This window comes from Ixodes scapularis, unplaced genomic scaffold, assembly GCF_016920785.2.
Source record: "Ixodes scapularis isolate PalLabHiFi unplaced genomic scaffold, ASM1692078v2 PGA_scaffold3__209_contigs__length_174095766, whole genome shotgun sequence".
Classification (NCBI taxonomy): domain Eukaryota; kingdom Metazoa; phylum Arthropoda; class Arachnida; order Ixodida; family Ixodidae; genus Ixodes; species Ixodes scapularis.
This window is the reverse complement of record NW_024609868.1, coordinates 68,699,935-68,723,492: the sequence shown is the minus strand read 5'-3', so window position 1 is coordinate 68,723,492 and position 23,558 is coordinate 68,699,935. Positions and strand designations below refer to the sequence as shown.

The 23,558-nt window shown below is 42.8% G+C and overlaps 1 protein-coding gene across 4 annotated transcripts in view; it reads right to left on the bottom strand.

Moving 5' to 3' along the window:
* LOC120841597 (nose resistant to fluoxetine protein 6) overlaps positions 1-18,249 on the bottom strand; it is a 31,199-nt gene extending 12,950 nt beyond the window's left edge. The window contains exons 1-9 of one of the 4 annotated variants that reach the window (XM_040212522.3): positions 18,104-18,249; positions 17,688-17,808; positions 16,352-16,439; positions 16,198-16,289; positions 9,558-9,651; positions 7,892-7,993; positions 4,668-4,833; positions 1,366-1,448; positions 55-177 (exon numbers count right to left, since the gene is read on the bottom strand). In XM_040212522.3, coding sequence (XP_040068456.1) covers positions 55-177; positions 1,366-1,448; positions 4,668-4,833; positions 7,892-7,993; positions 9,558-9,651; positions 16,198-16,289; positions 16,352-16,439; positions 17,688-17,766 — 827 coding nt within the window. In that variant the 5' untranslated portion in view covers positions 17,767-17,808; positions 18,104-18,249. Of the gene's footprint in view, positions 1-54; positions 178-1,365; positions 1,449-4,667; positions 4,834-7,891; positions 7,994-9,557; positions 9,652-11,213; positions 11,634-16,197; positions 16,290-16,351; positions 16,440-17,687; positions 17,809-18,103 lie in introns of those variants that run through there. The other 3 variants (XM_040212523.3, XM_040212524.3, XM_040212521.3) reach the window with 3 other exon arrangements.
* Positions 18,250-23,558: the final 5,309 nt, after the last annotated feature.

The following is a 23,558-nucleotide window of genomic DNA, read 5'->3' as shown; positions in this document are numbered from 1 at the left end:
AGTGCACTAAAACATGCCACCACAACACTTTGGCCTCCGTCTGAGGAAACTTACACAGTGTCAAAAGTTCCAAAATTGAAGGCATAAAGCTGGTCCCACAAATGTATCTGAACGCATGTCAAAGTTGAAAAAGCCACAACCGCCACAATTCCGACAGCGCACGAAATCTTTGGAAACCTGTAGAAAACAAAAAGGCAAGGGCGTTATTGTGAAATGTTTAACAATTTAAAAATAAAGCGTGAAATATAATGGCAATGACACTATTGAGAACCAGCCTTTACGATGGTAGGCTGTTGGTGGCAGGAGGTACGTAAAATGTTGTAATTGAATTAGAAAGTCGTAAACATTGTATTTTCAGGTTGGTAATTGTGATTTCGCACGAAAACACGGGCTCATACTCCTCTCAGCGGACGACGTTGCTTTTTTTAATAACATTCTTTTTTTTTTTATTACCTCTCAAGTTTCTCTTTATACCATCATTCAGGGCAAGTGTACGGTGTGGTGGCCGGGTCAGAGAGGCTATCATCCTAGTATAGCAAGTAAGTAAAAACAGAATATCTTAGCGATCTGGATTCTTGTAATCTAGTTCTACGCTACTTCGCCGTTATAATCAGCACCTAAAACCAGTGCATGCATGCTGGTACCCAAGAACCTTAAGGGGTATATTCATACACGCACTTCTTTTACGCGTGTTTTTACCGCTTGGCCGTTTTTGATGATCTCTACTATGTTCATGCGCTCTAGCGAGTTTGAAAGCAAGTTCATTTCTTTGAGTGTAACCAAGATGCCATACTGTTGCCCAAATGTTACTTTTTTATTTTCTTAGGACTTTAATAAAAATGCTCGATGAAATTGAGACAATTTCACGCTGTGAAAATAAGGTTATTCAATTCTTAGCGTAGTGTGTTTCAAGCATCTGCCTATCTAAAGGTAAGAATTACATGCGACGTCCACTTTTTGATCCGTCTATAGATCAAGCCCAGTAAGTGATGTATACACTAAAGTGATTTAGATAAGGGTTTCCAGGGTTAAACAAGAATATTCAAAGCTGGGCACCAGAGCAACTATCTCAGCTAAAAATTGTTTTAATTGGGAGCTTTACTTTTGAGGAAAGCTTCTAAACGAAGCAATGTTACATTATTGCTCTTTACAATGCAGAGCTAAGTGAAATATCTGCAAGGTTACATTATAAGTATAGTGAGCGAAAATCGAACTGAACTTTAGCACTTGTCTCATGTACACCTATCCCTCCATTGGTCTTGATTGTTTGTTTTTTTTGTGCAATTTTAGTTCGTGCAGTTTCTACTTTGTTCTCTGCAAGCGTGCGTCTCAAAATTGTTGCCGAGATCTGCAAATACTACTCACCTAATCATGAGCATGGTCAGGGGTAATGCGATGATCACAAATATCTGCATGTCGGCCCCAACGTACCAAAAATGCTGCAGACACTGCAAAAAATATAGTATTATGATCTATGTTGTCATTACGTTCTCAAATTGTAACTAATATTTACACAGGTTACTGGAAATAAAGTGTCAATAATGTTTATGTGACTGGCCATGTTGTATGCAAGTTGTCAAATGTATGTTTAAGAAATAAAAATATATATATAGCGATTTGCATGAATACATCATGCGGGCAAACGGTACAATTATGCTGAAGTTAACTTAATCGCCACTAAATAGGGAGAATTCTACCCGGTGCTACTGCCTAAACCAAAAGTATCACCGTCCTCGTGTTAAAACAAAATAGATGAGATAGTTGTTATTGAACGCAGCAACCAGCAAGGTAGGAGACGAGTGGCGCTTGATGCATTTAAGAACTCCCTTATAAGATAAAGAGGTTTAACTCAATCTTAATTTTGCTGTCCAGGCTATAGACATCACGCTATCTGGCAGTTCGAGGAAACACAGGGCATAGCTATGTCCCGAACATTTTATTATGACCCCGCAGCAATCAGATTGCGGCATTCGCCGATACGAATACCGAAGAAACAAATCGCGAAGCAAGAAGCAGAGATAGGATAATCAAGGTCCAACGTATCGTAAGCAGTCAGTTAGTATATAGTGTTATTTTTAAAAAAGTAGTCACCATCCATACCTCAGCCTAGTTTCTCCGTCCGACCCAAAGAAACGCATTTTTGCGTAATATTTACTTCCATAATCTCAGGACGAGAAAATGTTTAAAAGTAAACGACAACTGATAGGATCACGACGAAAAGTGTCGGACACCAAGAAATTTTTAAATATCGAGTTGTGCCTACATCTAAGCATGTCTCTGGTTCAAAATGAGTTTATATTTGATTTCTGCGACTGAGTTTATTGTTTTATTATTTTAAGGGGGCGATGCGACGATTTTTACTTTTGTAAGTATTTCTTTGAATTATTTCTTGACATTCATAATCTATAAAACGCGCGTTAGCTTTTTCTTTTTTTTGTTTTTCACGAAATAACAGTTGCAGATAAAACACCTGAGAAAAACGAGCAGCCTTAACCTCCTCAAATCGCATACGGAACAAGCAGCCATGTGATCTGGAGCTGATTCTGTCTGGCCGGAGCTTATCATAGCCACGCGTTGCCCAAAGTCACTCAATCCTGGGAAAATAGCATCAAGCACTTCGTATGGTCGCTATATTGGTTTAGGCTATGGCAAATTTCTCCTTGACCTTTTCATTCCTGTTAAGCTGATCCGAATTCCGGGTTACAGGTTGTTTTATAGAGGCATTTCTTGAATACCAAGATTTTTTTCATTCATACACTGGCGAAACAAGCGCACATCTTAACTCCGCCACCACATGCGGCGTCGGTGCTTGGCGTCAATGAAATATATTTTTGTAGCGTGAGCTACACTGACCGAGGTTGAGCAGTTTCGCGTGACTGTCAAAGAGCCGTGCTGCGCAAGCGCTAGGAGCAGTGACATCACACGGCGCATAGCTGGCGCGCCGGAGCCGCCGCCGCCGCACGAGCCTCGCCCGTCTGCGCATGCGCGAGGAGCAGTTACGCCACATGGCGCACACTTACGCCACATGGCGCACAGTTACGCCACATGGCGCGCGCGCCATGTGGCGTAACTGTGCGCCATGTGCCCTGCTGTGCTCCTCCGTTGCGCAGTAGCCAAGTCTGACGCTGCACCGGAGCCGCTTGATAGCGCCTCTCATTTTGTGTTCATAAGCTCGCGCTACATATATCCTGGCACAGCCGAGCTAAGCCACCGCAATTTTTTGGCTGTCCTTAAATATGCAAGAAAAACATCATTATTGCAAGGGATTTGTGGAGATAAGCATGATTGATACGTTCAATGCATGCGCACCACCAAATTCGGTAATATTGGCGAGGAACACTTTCAGTACGATTATGCGCCATAGCCATCTTGGCGCGAGTGGTTCAGAACGACCCTTTCGAAGCTTTGAAAAGCTGAATAGACCAGAATGGCGGTTTCCATGGCAACTAAGACCGATCAGCCAATCACCTTGCGAGGTTTCATTGCCTTATGTCAGTATCTGTTTATGTATACGGGTGGCAGCAGGCTGTGGAAGGAAATGGCCCTATTTTCCCAGGATCCAGTGAGTTTTAGGTTGGCAAAGCACATGGTTCGCGTCGAGTTCCACTATTCTCGTTATTGCAGAGATTCTGCACGAGCCACCACACGAATAAATATCGCGGCATGGTTTGTCACAAGTCCAAATTCAGTGCACACGCATTGCTTGTGTCTACTCTATGAGCTGCATTCAAATATCGTCACCCCAAAAGATCCTAAAATCTTGATTACGAAATCCTGGAGTTTGTAGACAATGCGAACAATGCGATTTTTACAACTTCGTCAAGTTTTGAGTACAAGAGACTGAGAGAAAATGACTGGTTTTATTTTTAAAATTATGCGACGGCAAGAAAGGTTCATCGTCCGGGGCCATGCGTGCGAGTGTATTTGGTTTTTTTTACTTATCCCAGTAAGCTTACGAAAAGTGAAAATTATTCCTGGCCCATGTCGTGAAGGGCCCCTTTTAATGCGTCTATTTTGATTTATTTGATAACGTCCGTACAGACAGTCACGAAAAATAAATCTTGATGCTAAAATTCGTACACAAACTATTTAATTCTGTACCGTAACTAACTGAAATAAAAAAAAATTGTTAAAAGCCGCTTAATCATAGCATATTATGACATTTCTTTTTTGCGTAATTGTGTCTGCACCCCGATAATTTTTGTCTTCAAAACTTCTCGTTATGCTCTCTTTTTATCAGAAACATTGTCACGGCCTCGGGTTTTTTCTTAATTTTTACACAGAATATTTGATACTGATTCAATATTCGCATCTAATATATTACGAGCTTCGTATGTGTCGGATAAAAACAAACATTTATCGCCTTAATATTGTTTGTAATATTCCTATGGCTGGTCAGTGTCATATGTATAAATATCTTACTTCAAATTCATCTGGTGTATTGAGATTTGTTTTTCCTTCTATTCACCTCCCCATTTCCCTAACAATTATCTTGTCTTTATTATATGAAAAATGCTGCAACTTCGATTGGGTTGTTAAGTTCAAATACTTTAGATTCTGCTCCCACTATAGACTAAATAGGCACAGGACCACCAACACAAAACGCACTGCTATATTTGGTCTAATAAAGTTTAGAGTTAGAAGTATAACCACCAATAGATCAATACCATTGCGCGGTCCTGTAGAAAGTTGTTGTTATGAGTCAACACTCTCCACCAACTTGTAGCGCACTCTTGGACCATCATCTCGTAGGTTTCCTTGTCTGCCGGCCCGGAGCCCATAAGGGGGAGCAGGAATGCTACCAGCATGACGAACATCATTGGAAACGTCAACCTGCGATGATTATACTTGGTGAGACCGAAGCTTGAGCAATAGTTGGGTGATCTTATCTAAAACGTTAAGTATAACGCATACAAAAGACAACACGAAAAAAAAAAGTAGAGCACACATTTAGCGCAAATTTGCATTTGGTGTAAGTGCTGTCAAGTCTATGAAATATATAGCTGCAAAACAACATATATAGGCAAAATATATGAAAGCCTCTTGGAATATTTGCGAACGTAATACCGACATATGACGAAGCATAAACTCCTTCGCGTATAATAACAATAAAAAAGCGTTGACGCAGTTTTGTTTTTAGTTGCCCGAATGTTTTGGTTTTAGTTTAGCCGGTTACCTGCTAGCAGCTTCTAGCCAGTATGGCACATTTCTCCCACTCAATCTCATAATCATCATGTTCTTTCAGGTCAGGGGTCGGCAATCAGCGGCCCGCGAACCAATTTTATGCGGCTTTCATTACACCGCACACACACTCCAGGACAAACAGTACCTTTGGTTACAAACCTGGCAAATAGACCGTAATAACTCTGAACAAATTCGAGATTCTAAAGATTGGATTTGCTGATAAGCTGATCTCAAAGTGATAATAAGCCGATGAATGCATTTGAAGCGAACATCTTTGTTAACATTTTCGCTGGCCTCCCTGGATTGAACTTTCTAGATCTATGAAATCTCGCAGCGGCCTTGATCGAAATGTTCGCCACAACAAATATGCAAGTTTTTTGGTTTCTTTTTTTTTTGCGTGAAATTTTTTTTAGTGGAAGATTGTTACATGGTTGCTGCGTTCACTGTGTATTTAACAGGCTCGGCAGACGTTAGACGGGGCGATATTCGTCACGATCCATCGGCAAATGAAATAATATTGTCGAATTATCATCTTAAATATTGGTTTCATGAGTCATGTTCTAATTGCATATATAATAGCAATCAATAACTATGGCTATACCATTTGTTAGTATTTTCGAAAAATGTAATTTTTTTAATATATTAATTTATAAATTTTTGTATGTTTATCGGCAGTTGGCGGAAAAGAGTGTAAAGATTGACTGGTGCTTCGTCGTTTTTTATGCAGCGTCCGGTCAACGCTTCCACCAACCACACGCTTCCGAGATAAAGACTTGACCGGCACGGGTGCGTCACTCTTGTACCTTGATAATAAGGTACTCCTTGTGCGCGCACTTCTTAAATTGCCGACCAACATAAAAAAAAAAACGTATCGCTAATTTCTGGAAGACTATTGCCCTTCGCAAATCTTAGAAATTAGTCTGACCATTCTTAGTGATTTGCTTTAAAACTGCAATTGCAACATGACTCACAATGCCAATAGTAAAAACATTTCATTATGTAATATTAGTTGCTTAGCCGAGAGATCCTGATGAATATTTCCCTGCTTAACGTCCGCCGAACACGCTAAAACAAGGTGAAGGCAGCACAAATGTAAGCGTCATCAACCTATTTTCTTTTTAATATACGCAATATAAAAGAAACACCCTGTATATTTGTGAACGTCTTTTTTCAAGATGAAGACCGTGAAGTCAAACGTGGGTCTTGCGAATGACAAATGAGTACGTCCGAAAAGTTTTGCGACTCCGTGTTGGGAGCTTTAATGAAGACGTATGCATCGTGTCAAGCACTATTCAACACCCAAAAGTTTACTGGCAGGAGGCTCCAGCGATTCACGTGTACCTGAATCAAGAGAATGACTTTGCATATCGTTTTGTGTATGCGACAATGTTTTCTTTTATTTTGTGGGCTGACTCCCCCCATCTCCGTTTTTCCGTCCGGCTCGCACCATATCTGCTTTGCGACGATTTGGTCCGAGGCAGCAAACGTTTGCAGATCTCTCTTTTAAGCGATCAACAATACATCTTCCAGTATAGCCAATATACTGTTTTCCGCATGTGAGGGGTATAGAATAAAATACTCCCGTGACGCAAATGACAAAATTGACACGCATCACATACAGTACTCAACCACTTGGACGAGGCAATCAGTTGCGATCCAAATGAAGGGAAAGACGGAATGATGGAGCGCTCCCACCGGCCGAGCCATGAAAGGATAGCCGCGGTGGCTTCCACACTTTCTCAAGTGCCTTTCCGCGCCCAAGTACGAACGTGGCCAAATGCCAATCTTTCTTTTTTTTTTTTTTTTGGAGCGGTCGATGGTTTTGTTTTTCAATCAATTTGAATTGCGACTGTATACAAATTGTATAATAAATGCCCGAGAATCGCTTGAGGTTCTCTCACAATTGCCAGATTTGTCGAGTTTTACCAGCCGAGCAACTTAAACGTTCCAATTTGTCATTAAACTGATTTGTTTGTTGGACACACTATGAAATAAGTGAAAAGTGCGCGATTTTTTGAGCTTTAACACTCCTAAGTGCATATTGTGGTGTTCGGGTTTGTATTGATATTGACTTAATATGGGGTTTCGTACTTAGCTATACACATTGCAGAAACCGTTCTGATAGATGAAACAAAGCATTTCGCATCGGACCCCAACACTCAAACCTTTGATAAAATGTTGACACCTCTGTTGCAGTCAAGTTTTAAAATCTACCGCAGCGTGAAAGGCGTATGTGCGTGAATAAAAACGCGATTTTTTTGTACCGTAGCTACTCTTTTATAGAGCAACATTCTTCACAGACAACGCTCAAATCACATTTTCGCATAGTTACACATTTTATTACACATAGTTCAATTCTGAGAGAGTCCTGTGATTAACAAGCCAGAGGTAACCTTCAAGCTCAAGCGGAATATGGCTCAGACGTCGCTCGACTGTTGACGCCTGAGTCTTGTTCACTTTATTATTTTTTTTAACGAAACCTTTTTTTTATATTTTCTAATTTCTTGGTGGGTTCACAATAAAATAATGTATCCGTGTTCTTTTTAGAAAAGAGGCGCGAGAGTATTTTGTTCCAATGAATTTTTCCTTAATCGCAAGTCTACGTTATTGTGCTTCAGTAATTGTGTGACTGTGTCTGTGTACATCTTCCCTGTCCGTGTCCCTTTGAGCTGTTTTACACTTTAAAAAATAAATCCCATTAACTTGCCTGACGTAACGTCTCAGAATTCGATCGAGGAAGAAGAGGAACGAGTTAGCCTTCAAATTTGTCTTGCGGGCAGCAGCTGAATTGTACGACAAAACAAATCCGCTGTAAGAAATCAAACAAAATTGTATTTCGATTACTTGATGTTTAATCACAGCCTCCGAAAAAAAAAAGTTTACAGCAAACTAAAAGAAATCTAAATAAATTCGGTTGCCACGGCCGAGTTGCTTAAAGCAAGGTAAGACAAATTCTAGCTCAACAAGCGACAAAAAAAAAACAAGAAAAAAAAAACATTTCTATGTTTTGCACGCTATCAAGCTTTTAGGCGGAACGGGGAGCGTCCCTGCGTTAGCGTACCAAGCTAGTAGTTGTCTCTTTTACTGTCTTTCTAAATACGTTTTTCAGCGTGGAGTAAGAAAGTCGCCAGGGGTAGAATCAAAAATACCCGATGATGTAGCACGGAGTTCAAATAAATTGCGATCGGTGACGGAACTTGGAGCCCACTACCGGCGCAGCTTTTAAGGTTGGGTTGTGCTTGGCAATGTTCAAACAGATTGGAGTAGGACGCACACCCTCGAAGCGCCCTACTTGATGTGTTTAAACCTCGCCAAGCACAACCTAAGCTTGGAAGCTGCGCCTGTAGTGGGCTTGAAATTCTGTCACTGTTCGTATTTCATTTGAACCTCATGGTACATAGTTTTCTGCGTATCGTTCTCAAAGCTACAAGTCCTATCCAAAAGTGCCATCGATGGATGCAAGACAGCTCAAGTTGTAGTCTTAAAAGACACTTCATAGAGTCATGCAACATGGAGTCGACGAAATGTTGGGAGCGTAAACATTTCCCTGTCATGTCAAGTTTCATAAAGCGGAAATGGTAGGGAGTAAAAAACGAAAAGCGTAGTATAGACGTCATCGGGAAAACCCACATACAACGAGGTGAAAACTGAGAGCTGCAGGACATGCTCTGTCACTCATTTGTCGTTGAAACAAATATTTATGGCGTTGTTGTTGTGGCTACTGTTGTTCGTGGCGTATACTATCGAATCTGCTCTTCAAATAGTTCAACGCGTGGTTTGTTTATACAACAACTCTAGTTTCAACGACTAAAAGGCTCAAAGTTTACCCTTCTTTGCTTTAAAAGATGCTAACAGAAATACTCATCGTACGTTAATGAAAGCTTATTGATTTCCTGAAAAAAAGAGCCTGCACTGATCTAATGACGCTTATTTGACTTATTACTTGGGGGTTTCCCTTTTAATGGTAATTCCGATAATGTTGAAACTGTGAATTACGCCGTTTTAATAGTATGCCCCGCTTGCCGCAGAGTCGACATGGCTGTGGAAGCTACGTGCTTGTTGAACCAGTCAATTGTTAACTTTGCACCACGTGATCATGCTCTCTGCGCATACTGGGGCACAGAAGTCGGGGTTAGGCGTTAAAAGATAGTCGATTAATCGGGCCGACGAGAATGGAGATTCCACCACCCTACCAGCTTAGTAGTGACCGCCGTAAAGAGGCAATATTTGTAAACAAAGTTTGCAGAGATTAACGTATGCTAAAAACTTGTATCTTAATCCGGGATTAACAGATGTGAAGTACCTTTGTGCCATCTAGTTTGAATGAATCCAAACTGATTTTGTGAATTCCTATTGCAAACAGGACGACCCACCTTAAGAAGAAGAAGGTGACTACACTCAAAAACCCATTGGGGATAAAGATAAATGTTCCCCATTCACTCAGGCGGGCGATCTCGATGACAGAATCTGAAAATTAAGCTTGATTACATTTTTCGAAACAATATTTTTGTTTTGAGAAAGACAACTTTTTTCTTTACCACGCGAGGAATACAGGCATATCAGTTGTTCACGTTTGAATGTAAAGCCAATATTCTGTTATATGGACGCACATGTGCCTCAATAGAGTCTTACAGCACACAACGCAAAAAAGTACGGTGTTCAAGCATGCATCTCAATCAGCATGCTATGCTTGCTACGTTTAATATGGAATTAATCGAGGTTATCATTTTATTGCCGCTCGTTTGTTCAGCATGTCTGACTAGGCCTCAAAGTCTCATTTGGAAGTTTTTTGTGGCCTGGCCAAGTCATCACCCGCCAAAAAGGCCTTTGCCTTTTTGGCGGGTGGCTTTCCTCGCACAATGGTTACTTAAAGAAACAGTGATCAGATCAGTGTTTTTTTTTCTTGCTGAGCAAATAATGACGCACATCCCCGAACCATTCATCTGTTCATGCAGCGTTTTTGGCCGTCTGATACATTTCGTTTCTAACCATTCGTCTCAAGTCCACAAAATGAGCACACCGTCGTCAATATTGCAGAAAACCTCCCTCGCCTATGCTAACATGGTAATAAGATTACGGTTACAACGATGTCAACTTTTAAACTGGCCGATAGCTTCCTAGTGTGTTGGCTGCTACTGGCGCTCGAGTTCTGTTTATTGTTTACGCAGTGACTGGAAGAAAAACAAAAGTTGCCATGATGATCAGTGTTGCTAAGAAACGCCTGCGTGTCTACTTACCCGCAAAACACTCAAAGAGCCAATCTCTGCGATTCACTAAATCAGCTCAGCGAATGATGAAGCGGAAAATCTGTTTAGACCTCAAAATCAAGTCTTCGCTGTGGCATTACGCAACGTAAGCATGACGCTTTGCATTGCCTAATTCCCCAGCGTAGACTTAATTTTGAGGTCTAAAGGGATGTTCCGCTTCATTATTCGCTGAGCTGATTTTGTAGATCGCAGAGATTGGCTCCTAGAGTATTTTGCGGGTAAGTAGACAGCAGGCATTTCTTACGCCCGTGTCCCACTAGAGCGACATACAGAAACAAAAGACAACGACAAGCCTCAAACCAGAGTCTTTCACGATTTTAGACGCTCTGTAGAATAAGGAAGGCTATGCTCAATCACGGGCATCATGCACGCGAGGGTGGCTTTTGCAGGCTTGCAATCGCTCGTGCTTACTTCACGAGCGCCGAACGACTAAACGCCTGCCAAAGGTATACCATCGCGAGCATGCCGCATGGGTTTGAGACTTTTTGCTGTCTTTTGTCTCTCTCTGTCGCTCTAGTGGGACACGGGCATTAGAGTGCATATACCGGGATCGAGATGATCACGAGGTTTTTCGGCAGCGCACGAAGGGGATATGTGCTCTCAATTACCGGGTCGTGTATAAAAAATTGTTCCCGCCGTATGTGACCGCGAACGTTTTGTACAACGCTGTGCTTGGGTAAGCCCACTTTTAAACTGACGGATAGCTTCCGAGTGGTGGTCTTGAGGTTATGGAGCATTGTATAGTTGTTAATCAGTACTTACGAAAGAATCCGAGGTTTGTAAGCAGGTAGGCGTGACAAAGCACCACCCAGAAAGCCATGATGACTTTAAGACCCGATATGAACTTGAGAGGCTCATTTTGCGGTTTCACATTCGTGTCCAGCAGGATTCTTGTGTTGCCGATCGCCGAAAAAACGATCAAAATGCGCACAGGCAGCGCTGAAAACAGAAGATTGAAAAGTGACCGTGATTTGATGTAACTACATCGTGTTGAAAAAAAAAATTTGTATCTCTTACCTCTATGCATAGTTTAGGGTTTACGACTGCACAATTCTGGCTCTTGAGTTTTAAATTTTGCAAGAAACATCTAATACAATAAATGGGATGGAAAATTTCTCCAGTTGGCGCCTAAATACATTTCGTGGCTGTTTCTTTTTTTTCTGATCACTGATTTAGTTTAAGACTGGCCCAACACATATTTGGCTGAACTAGTAACTGCAATATTACAGCAAAATATTTGTTCTCGAGAATTTATTGCATTGTTAATTTTCTTTTCTCGACCGGTCTTATTTATAATTATCACGAAAGCACAAACCACCAATGCTAAAAAGTGACATCAGCAATAAGCAAGATTTCAGTATTTGTAGAGAGATTCTAACTGATTGCTACAAGACGTTTCATATAGTAAAATAAATACAATAAGAACTAACTTTAGTACTCGCTCAGCAGAACAAAACAAATAAGCGACATAAACGGCATTTTTAACTACACTTGGGGACAACGTCCTGTGGCATTTTTTAAGACATGTGAAATACGCATGTCAAGCTTTATTCGGCGCTTAAGATCGCGTATTGCCACGAAACGTTGTCTTCCACCATTGACTGTTATCTCGTGCCAGCCGGTGACGTCGCGCAACTGGAAAGCGCGGGAAATGTTTATTGGGGTTTTTGGCAGAGCTATTGTTTTGCTGTTTTCTTAATAGCTGTTTTGAATTCAGAGCCACTAAATAGCATGCCAGAGGAGCAAAGCTCAGAACACAGAAATTTCCCATTTAACGGGCAAACTAGGGCGGCTGTGCAAGCCACCGGCTTTTCTTCGTTCTGCAATCCCGTATCCAAATACACCGATAACCTTCTTTATAATATTTTTTTTGGTAAATTTACAAATAAACAAGGAGTTATTTTTGGTATTGTTAAATTTCGACAGTCACTGATATGCCCCAATATTGATTTGACACATTATTAAACACACATGAAGGAGTGACCGAAATTACAAGTAACAATTGTATGCGGAGGGAAAGTTTGTCTGCTTCTTGCGCAGGGGGATAGCGGTGACGTCAGATCGCCGAGCCCTGATTGGCTGATCGCGACCCCCTATCTGAGCGTCGTCTGCTCCTTTGCAACGTTGTCTGCTCGCAACGTCGTCTGCGTCTGTCATACCTTTCCTGCGACTTCGGAAGCGCAGAAGCTAGATTCACGAAACGATCTTACGCCAAAAATGTGCGTAAGACAAAACGTGAGCACGAATTCATATTCGCAAAACGAAATTATCGTTAGTTTTGCGCAGGTTACGACGGAATCCTACGACAGCTCCGAAGCTGTCATACGCACTTCTCACGATCAAATCAGCTTGGCCGACAGCGTCGCTCAGTTACTTGGTCGCGACGACCAACGGACGTTTATTTTTGCACGTGCTCTTCTCACGCTTCCGAACTACATGCAGCAAGAAACAAAGTAAAAAGTACTTGAAATAAACCACCACGGACAAGAACGCTGGATCCACAAACACCCGGGAAATGCTCCAACGGCTATGATTTCACTGACCCCGACCAAGCGAGCTCGGCAGATAGGCCTAGCAGGCACTCCAACTCGGCGCAGCGGTGCTCCGACGGTCCTTGGCCAATATCGTCTGCCCACGACCGGCTAGCGTGCTGAATGGAATATGCCCACGCGACCCTTGTGAACCCTTCCGGTATTATACTTTGATCGCTGACCTCAATTTTAGGTTAAGAAGTCAATCTCTTCCTCTTGTCATCTCCTTGCTTTCCGAGGCAGCGGTGACTCTCGCCGATGAAAAAGCGGTGAATCTCCGACAGACGCAGGAAAGGTAAAGCAGCCATCGCTTTGACTAGCAGACGTAAAGCGAACGACGCTAACTGCGCCAACCCGCAGACGCCGTTAAAGAGTGAGGAGTCTCGCCGCACACGAAAGAAGGGAAAATGTATTTGGAAGGGAACTTGCGGACGCTCACTCTCGGTTCTTAGCAATCAAACCTCGGCGCCTCGGGACACCTCGTCAGTGAGTCCTTTGTCATCCCTCCTTGATGAGCGTCTGCTCGTTGTTAGACAAAAACAACGTACCGCTCGAGTTATTTCGTCTGCCCTCTCTGAAAGGCGAAGTCGAGCTCGCTCTAAAGACCTGCACTTCCGAAAGTCGCAGGAAAGGTAAGACAGACGCAGACGACGTTGCGAGCAGACGACGCTCAGATACGGGGTCGCGATCAGCCAATCAGGGCTCGGCGTTCTGACGTCACCGCTACTTCCTTTCTCATGCGCAGAAGACAATATGAGCCCACCTGCAAGGCGGATATTGTTCGCGAAACAATTAGATTTCTAAATCTGGCTTGACATTTTAGGAGGTTCTACTGGCAACATTGAAAACACTGAAAAGGAGAGGTATTATACTTTACTTTTCTAGGCTTGGTGGCGCAAGCTACCGCCCGTCATAAAGGCTACAGACATTAGATTCTATGCATCCATCCATCCATCCAATGTTCTTGCATCCAACGCCCCGTCCGGTTAGACTCAAAATCGAAGCCAACATTGTCATCAACTATTAGTGCCTTAGCGCCATGTTGGAAGCAGTCAACGTCTTATGGCGGCAGCCGTATACTGCCGTATAAGTCAGAGAGCCGTCTTTGTGCAACCTCGTTTCAGAATATTTTCTTGTCCTAGTCAATCGCAAAGGGGTTCCTCACCTAACACGAATTGCATTCTACAAACCCTTGGTTGGGCTAAGAAGCTTTTCTGCCGAGATCAAAGAGTTAATAAAATAATCTAGAGCGAAAGGTCCCGTGCGTTTAGCCGCGTCTGAACGTCGGGGCGTAGACGCGGACATCGACGGTCCGAGTTGGCGGTCCCGATGAACTCATATCGCTGGCGACGCCTAAATATGCACAAAGAAGCAGCGAAACATCACCTGTAATTTCTGTAACTCGTTATTTTCTCTCTTACTTTGCAGAAAAATTCCGGAATTGCGCATTGAAATCATTAAATAAAGCTGACAAGCGCTCGAGCAACTTCAACTTGTCGCGGCAAAATGAACACGCCAGACTCTTCGTCTGCTTTCTTTTTCTGCTGTTTTGTCGCTTTCTTTCTCGTCTTTTCTTTCGGCACCGGAGATTATAGCACCCGGGATTTTCCTCGTTTTTGCGCCCTTCTTTACCCGCCTGGTCAAGAATCAGATTGTGCCGGCATATCCGTCGGAGCCACTCATGACGCCGCCGAACCGATTGCTTGAGCGTCGCCTTTTCCTGGCTCCTAATGATTGCCGGAATTCGAAAAAAAAAAAAACAATCCTGCTGGATGCATCTCTGCTTTGTCGCAGACTTTTACTGCTGGAACAATTAATTATGGCGATACTGACCATCTTAAACTTCGAGTGTCCGGAGAAACTACAGGTTGAACACGGTCCCAATGCACAGCAAACATAGCTTAACAGCGACGAATGCCTCCAACATGGATTCCGGCGGGTTCCGGCGAGATTTAAGAACCGGTACTAGCGTTGCATCATGGTCTTGTGCGAAAACCCTATAAGAACCCTATTTGACTGAGCTATCGCACTGGAGAGCGTGGGAAACTTTTACATATAGTTTTGGCATACTTTATTTGTTGTTTCTTCTTTTCTTTCAATGAATAATTTGAATTTAGAGAAAACAAATAACATGCCGGGAAGAGTAGCGCCAAAATGATCCTGCTTTTTCCTTTTCTTTTTTTTTGGGGGGGGGGGGGGGGGGGCAAGGGGCGGGGTAGGTAAAAAAATTACTGGTGCGTCTCTTGTCTAACGCTTGCAAGCATAACAATTGCCGACAACGGAGCTCAAAAACTACAAAATCTTCGGCTGACAGAAACCCTTGCCTCCGCTTTAATTATATATTTCCGAAAAAACAACATCATTAGGGCTATTCTTGCCACGTATGAAATGATAGTTTCTTGGCCTGGTTTATCATGGCTTCTACATTGTTTTGGTATTCGTAAGAAAGTATAATATTATCACCATTTCTTTTTTTCTGCCACCTCTGCGACTGGCACACACAACGACGTCGTAAATAAATTTTTGCCATAGCCGAAATTTCTGTTTCCACACTTAAGAGAACCCAAACGAAGGCTCACTACCATGAATTGTCACAAAACGTCAATCCGGAAGTACTATCGCGGACAATATGACCTGAAACAGTAATGCATGCTTAACGACGTATCTGCCAGTCTTGGAGAGAACTGCGAACAGGCCAACTTCAGTGTTGTCAACTCTAAAAACCAATTAAAAAAACTTGAAAAGTGCTGATTGTTGGGCAAGTTGGTATGGTACGTTAGAAAACATGATTGCGCTTTGAAGACAGGGACATAGGAAGAACAGACACCACAGAGCGCTAACTTTCAACTGATTTAATTCAAGAGCCTCAGCGTAGAAACACAATGCGTCAGCGCACCACATCTCAACCAATCCATGGCCCCGCCACGGACCTCAAGTACGCTAACTGCTTATCCGCCAACTCAATTGACTGTGTTGTGTCAGTGTGGCATCAATTGACTTGGCGGATAAGGAGTTATTGTACTTGGGGCCGTGGCGGGGCCACGGATTGGTTGATATGTGGTGCGGTGACGCAGTGTGTTTCTACGCTGAGGCTCTTGAATTAAATCAGTTGAAAGTTAGCGCTCTGTGGTGTCTGTTCTTCCTATGTCCCTGTCTTCAAAGCGCAATCATGTTTTCAAAAAAAACTTCGATCGAGGCTATAAAATTACGCGCACATTGTACTTTCTTTGTACTTGCAGTCTTGATGAGATGCCAATCCAGAGCCGTGCCGATGGCGACGAGGACAAGGAACGCTCCAATCATTGCGCTGCGATATAAAACTTGAAGTCGCAACACGAAGTACCAACGTGCAGAAATATATAGTATTACATTGCAGCCGCTTGGAGCCTCGTTATTGGCTTCGGGTCATCCGTTCTGCAGTCTGCCACGGTAGCATTTGCACCATAAATGCCCAGAACTGTAAAAGAAAAGACCTAACCTTATCTTTTGAATTTGTGCAGGATCAGGCTTTTAAGCGCCTCGATCAAAGGAAGATTCTAAACGTACACCTGTCTGCTGCTAGAGCAAATAATTGTATGTTTTCTTATTAGAAAAAAAAAATTAAACGACGCGGTTCATGCATCTGGAAAGGAATAAAGATCCATCTTTTGACGCCATATTACCGAAGTAATACTAAGCACAAATATTAATGCGACTATAGTCAGATGCTGCTTATGAAAGGCGGAGCGTGGCGAGTCCCGCTCATTCTATTTTAGCTCCGTAGCCAATGCGCCTAGAAACTCAGAGAGAGGAGGAGACAAGAGCGTTGGAGGGTGCGTCAAAACACCAAGCTCTGGTCGGAATGACTAGTGGATAGAACTAAAGCTAGCTGTCTTTGTCTCCACTGCACTGGTCGAACGCGGTACAAAAATGTAATAACCGGGCCTTGAAAAGCAGGAAAAAGAAATACACCTGTTTGTTATACGTGATATACTTCTTCTCAGTACCGGTACTATACGGAGTGGAAGTTTGTCTGCTTCTTACACAGTGATTGTGATGATATCAAAACGCCAAGGGGCTCTAATTGGCTGATTAAAGAAAATAGTGGGTAGACCTGAAGGTATTTAGCATTCAGGTCTATCCACTATCCTCACATATCAAAGCCAACCAGAGATCGGTGTCTTTCTGACGTCACCGCAACTCTTCTGCAAGAAGCAGGTGACTTGCTCTCCGGGAAGGATCCGATGGAGCCAATCAAGCCGCGCCAGGAAGGCATTGTCACGGGTCTATTTTTGTGTGCAGGTAGGCTGTCACCGACGTAATTATACGCGCACAAAAAAAGGCAAAAAAAAGGAAACTGCCGGATTGGTGTCGCATTTACTGCGCGTAATTCGTTTAGTTGGCAGACAGGTAAACAAGCCGAAGAACCCAGGGCTTCTTCGCCTTCTCTATCACTTGCATCCTAAAAGAGTTGTTTTAAGCACATCCTAAAAGGGTTCTTCACGAAAAACCGATATGGGGTTAATTTTTAAGCTCCCTTTTCTTTTATGCGAAAGAGTTCTTCATCGCCCAGTTGCCATGCGAGCCCGCCAGGGGGCGATATTGCTTGAAGTGAAACCGTTCTTTGCGAGCTGAAGGAGTTTCTGTGCGTCAAAGAACTATACAAGAACGTTTTTTTTAAGGTGTATCGTGATATATTTGAAGCTCAGGAACATGTCGAACTCACCCGATCGAGCAAGGAAATTAAGGTCTTCAGTCGTGCAAAGGGAAGGCATGCAGATGCTTCCCCTGTAGTCAGTGTTCATGAAATGCTCGGCGTTCTTCCTTTTTGTAGGATCGAAGCGACCCTAAAGTGCAAAATATTTGCGAACGTCATTTCACTAAAGGAGTTGGCAAGGAGAGAACTAACTCGAATTCTGCTTAAGGAGCATTTGGCTGAGTAACACTGTATAAAACTCTGCCACATTAAAGACAAAAACGACAGATGAATAATATGTTGTTTTTTTTTTATATAAAGGGATCGATGACTGTTTGAAGGGGACGGTATCAATCGGTCTCTAAATATATCAAGCTAAAAGGCATGCACAGAGATGGCCGGCGAACGTGCATTAATCGTATAAATATTTCCCGGAACAAACTTACCTAAGAAAAACGTTCGAAATGAAGAACTTGAAATCCCTCCTACGGCGGCTATGCGGTAACCAAATGTGTCCGATTGGCGCACAATACAAGTCGACAGATGTCAGCAGTGCTCTCCACGTCGAGGAAAGCGAAGGCGGTGGGGGGGGGGGGGGGGGGGGGGGGGGGGCCGCGAAGTTACTGGGCACCGCATATCGCAACTTCAGCATCGCTGATGACCCTACCTTTGTCGGTCACTTGTTTTGGATGTTTCCCTCCTCACTCGTCGAGGCGCCTCATCCAGCGTTGGATTGTAGAGTAGCTCGGAGGTTGCCGCCGAAACTCTTTCCCAAAAAACTGCTCTGGCTTAGTTCGGCTATGCCAGGATATACGTAGCGTGAGCATATGCGCACAAAATTAGAGGCGCTATGAAGCGTCTCCGCTGCAGCGTCAGACTTCGCTACTGCGCAACGGAGGCGCACAGCTGGGCACGCGGCGGCGCCAGTGCGCCTGCCATGGCTATGACGTCACTCCTCTGAAATGCGCAGACCGGCGAGGCGGGCGCGGCGGCGGCGGCTCCGGCGCGCCAGCTGTGCGCCATGTGACGTCACCGCTCCTCGCGCATGCACAGCACGGAGCACGGCTCATTACGCGAGCCACGCGAAACTGCTCAACCTCGGCCAGTGTAGCTCACGCTACAAAACGCCGGCGGACCTCTTTAGTCATCTTGCCCTCACCGTGTCAGAGAGCAACTTTCACTCGCTCTTTGGGAACTCAGCGGACCATGAAGATGACGTGCGCCCATAAGCAGCGCGAACGAAAGTTGCAGAGAAGAGACGCGGTAACAACTGGCGTGGGGATAGCAGACGACGTGTAGCCAAAAATAATTGTCGAAAAAATGAAAAAAAACAATATAACAGATTTGTGCTGTTCCCGTTTTATCTTCATTTTTTTATGTATTATTGGAACAATGAAATAATCTTGCGCTGACAATTCCTGCAGAAAAAGAGCGCATCAAAGCGCCCGTGATGTCCGCCTGCTATGGGACGTGTTGACATCTGTTGACTGTTGCGCCAAACAGACGCCTTTAATTAGCAGACGGCCGCCGTTGGTAGAGATTTAAAATTTTTTTTAAATTTCTATCTTTTTACTCAGGTAAGCTTGTTCAGCGGAATTTTTATACCCTTATACACAGTCTTCGGCCACCTTCGTGTAAAATATCAGCTCGATTAATTCAGAAACCGATATATGCTGTCCTTGAAACCAGACTTGTACGTAATGCGTTACAAGTAACGAAATTACTTGTAATCCCTTACATTTGTCAGTAATGTAGTCACAAAATAATTACATCTTTTAGAGTAATTTTAAAGTAATTCCCTTACAATTTTTACGTAACGGATTCCTTGTAATCGGTTACATTTTTTTTTTCAGGACCCAACCCCCCCCCCCCCCCCCTTCCCTCTAAAGAAAGGGTTGTTTTTATTTTGGTAAAGCCGAGCGCAGTGAAACTGTCACGCGAATTGACCAGCGCAAAGAGAGGCTTGGCACCCTTCAGCTCGGCAGAGCCTTTTTTTTTTTTTTGAAACACCAAGCCCCTGAATCTATTTTTTAGACACTAACAACAATGTCAAAACATCCAAATCAACATTTCTACAAAAAAAAAAAAAACAGAAGGGGGGGGAAGTTGCATTTGCTTTTTTTTAGTTCCTTTGTTTTTCTTTGCGATCGAAGACGGGGAGAGGAGGATACCAAGTGATTGTGTGCTTCTTCGAGAAGCTGGAGGCGGTAAGTTCACAGACAATAATTAACAATGTCCGTCTCGATTATAGTGACTACGACCTTTTTTATAATGTCACAACACGAGACAACGCTCCGTCTACCCTAAAATCCCCTGGAAGAGATGTGACAATATGTATTCGTGATGAGTGACACCTGAGACTGTGGCTTGAAAAACGGAAACTCGTGAAGTAGGAAGAAAAAGGGACAGACAACATCTCAAAATCAGCTAAAAACTTTATTGCCTCTACGCCTTATATAGATCTCCCCCGAGGTGTATATAACCTGAGACTGTGGTTTTTCAAACCACAGTATCAGGTTTCAACTATCGTGTATAACTTACACCAGGTCGCCTGCACTTTAACCGTTTTTTCATTGATAATATGTGAAGGCGTTATTGCCACTAGCATCCTCGTTCGTAGCTGCACACTTATCATCTTCTCTTAGAAAGCCGGATGTATTTTCTTTCTGTTTCTTTCACCTTATTTGACCCTGTTTTAAAAGCTTCTTACTTTTTTGTAGTCCAACTTCTAGGGTTGGCCCACTCGATTTGTGAATTCCAGCCAGGTTATCTGAGCCTCTGTCACCCTTTTTGCGAGTCAGCTTTTTGCGAGCCGTCGAAAATGGTAATAGTCTTCCCTTCTTCTACCTGTTTTTACCTCAGCAGGACGCATCCTATCACAAGGAGATATTTTTAAATATAAAAGGTGATGGTGGTTGACGTAGACCTAATATTCTAGGCTTGAGGGGAGAGTGAAATTCGTGAGTGACGCCATAGCGCGGCTTATTTAGTACTCTGCCGTTCGCTGCCTGTGGCATCAGCGGACGTCTATCTGGAGAACACCGGAGTAAACTGCAGTCGGCTCGTGCTCCGTGCGTTTTTGAACGGCACCAAGAAAGTTACACACGACAAAGGTGCGTTTACATTTCCTTGTTTTATTTATATACTAGCAACTTTTTTTATTCAGCAACGTCTCAACCAAGACTCAACCTGTTCAGAACCAAAGAAAGAAGAATATCGAGCCAAACCTTATTTATTATTTAATTATCACCTTACTTGGTCAAGTATGTTTTGCTATTGTCTGACAGTATATGCCGGTATAGTAAGATGGACATAAATCGATTCTTATTATAGTTTTGGCTAAATGTATGATGACTTCTACAGCTTCGTGATTTCGACAATGAAGAATTTTAATAGATCGGTCCGATGATTCCGAGAACGATGCCCGATACTCCGCCACTGCCTTTGCGCATGCTTCATATCGTCATCGGGGGTATCAGAGGTATCGGAACGATCTGCCAAAGCTCTTGAATATCAGGCAACGGCTGCAACGACGAAGCTTTGCTCTATCTTTGAGGCAAATAGTACTTCCATTGCTTCGCTGAAAAAGCTTAATGATGAGCATAAAACATTCTTGAGGCACAATATGCCACTCCCATGCAGTGCCTCAGTTCAAAGGGTGTTCAGTGTAACAGTCGACATATTGAATAAGAAATAACGCTAAATGTCTGACGAGACCCTCTTCCTTTTGTTTTTTAATTGAAGACAGTAATGCCGAAAGTAACGGCAGGAAAGTAACAGATTACTTTTTGGGGTAACGGTCACTTACTTTTATAGAAGGGCAATTGCAATTGTAAAAAATTACAATTAAGCGTTGAGTAATTGTAAATGTAATTCCTTAATATTTTTAGTAACGTGTACAAGTCTGCTTGAAACAGCCATCGATTCCTTTGACTCATTCGGCAGTGTGTCTCAATCGGACCTTCCGCTGTAAAACGAGCCCGAGAAATCGGCGCTTGCACAATCAAAGCTGAAATTTTCATCAAATGTTCACTGAGCAGGTCAGTTTTACCGTGCGAAATTTAAAGGCGTAGTTTTTCTGTAAAAAATTAGAGCAAAAAGCTTGCCAAAGTTGAGGGTTTGTAAAGGTCAAGGTGGTGAAAAAATGAGGGAGAGGAGAATATCAGAGCGTGTAGTTACCTAAGCACGCCGAGCTCCGATTGAAATGATGCGTCTAACGTTCGGACGTTAGACTTTGCGAGGAGCAGACGACGCTCTGGTTCACTCTCATGGAGAGGGGAGGGTGGGTGGATACAAATGCAGATAGCCTTTGCATCTACCCACGTTCCTTCCAATCAGTGTTCGGCGTTATGACGCCACCACACGTTTTCATTTCCTACCCTTTCTTAGTTCCTCACCGCATAGGTTAAAAACCTGCATGCAATCCGTGCGTTTTTTTTTCTTTTTCTTTTAAGAGCGGGCAAGATTTTGTAAGCCAGAGCAGCACTTTCATGTCTCTTGTTTTTTTAAAGATCGAGCAGGAGTTTGCGAGCCAAAGCAGCATTTTTATGCCACTCATGTCTCTCTCTACAACAACTCGGATGTGAAGACCTACATCAACTGCACATAATACATACTTATTAATATTGTTTAAAGTGTTAATTTTGAATGGCGCACATTAATGAGTTTATGCCCCAGAGAATTTGACACCATTTGCTTCGTCATTTAAACTTTATTTTTTAATCAATTCACTTTCACTTTTTTTCTTTGTCGTGCAATGATTACTGTCGCATAGGCAAATGCTAATTGCAGAAAGAAGACACTTTTATTTACAAGAAATGTTTTGCCGGTGTAATTTCGTGCTTGATGCATCTATCGTCTATGACTGACAATTGATCACCCCGTACAAGAAAGCGTCATAGGACTGTGAAGATAATTATACTTTTGGTTCTTTCAGCACTAGGTGGATGGAAGCTAACTGTGAAACAACGCCCGTGGTAGCTTTCAATATATGTTTATTACTGAGGGCTGAGTTGCGTCAAAATATAAATACACTTTTGGACGGCATGCTAGGCTCTTTGACCGTGAGCTTCAATTTTATAATTCTTCCGTTTTTTTTACGTTATTGTGTCGTCTTCTCACGTTCAAATTTAGGTATACGCTATTGCAACGTCCACACTGACAAGGTCTATCCCTGTACATTTTCGTGGCTCTCGTTGTGTTGGAGCCCGGATACTCAAGATTTGGTTAACAATGCCTTCGCTTCACTCCAGCCCACGACTTTACACTTCACAAAATGCTTCTAATCAAAAGTGTGTCGGGCAAGAAAACAACATCAACAGCACGCATTACCCTTGTAAAATAACAAATGAAGTGAGCCTTGGGACCCCCACTACGCCGTCAGTTGTGAATCTTACACAAACTTTCAGTTTATTTGGCTTATAAATAGGTGTTTTTCTATAGAAAAAATCGGCAGATATTTCTTGGCTTTTTTTTTTTTTTAAATAGGGGTGCATTTTGGTAATCTCTTTCGGACGGGTGTTAAAGAATGGACAAAACAGTCATGAAAACTGGAGAAAAATTATCCAGATGTTGGTGATGATTGGTTTTGACGTATTCTGTATTTTTGACACTGACGAATGTATATCGGTGTTTTGGGGGGTTCTAATATATGTCTTTTTTTTATGTGGACATCAACATACTTTTTTGGTATTTTTAGGTTAAAACCACAAAGATGTACCGCCTACATTTAGATTTATATTGTACTCTTACCGTAAGCTCTCCAATTTCCTGGAATCTGGCGGTGAGGCTTTCGAGGGCGCCTGGGGGTGGTTTCAGGAATATGGAGCAGTACTGTCCTTTGAAGTAAAGCTCCCCATCCGATGAGCGCACCCTTGTCTGGAGACACTGCTCGTACCCTCC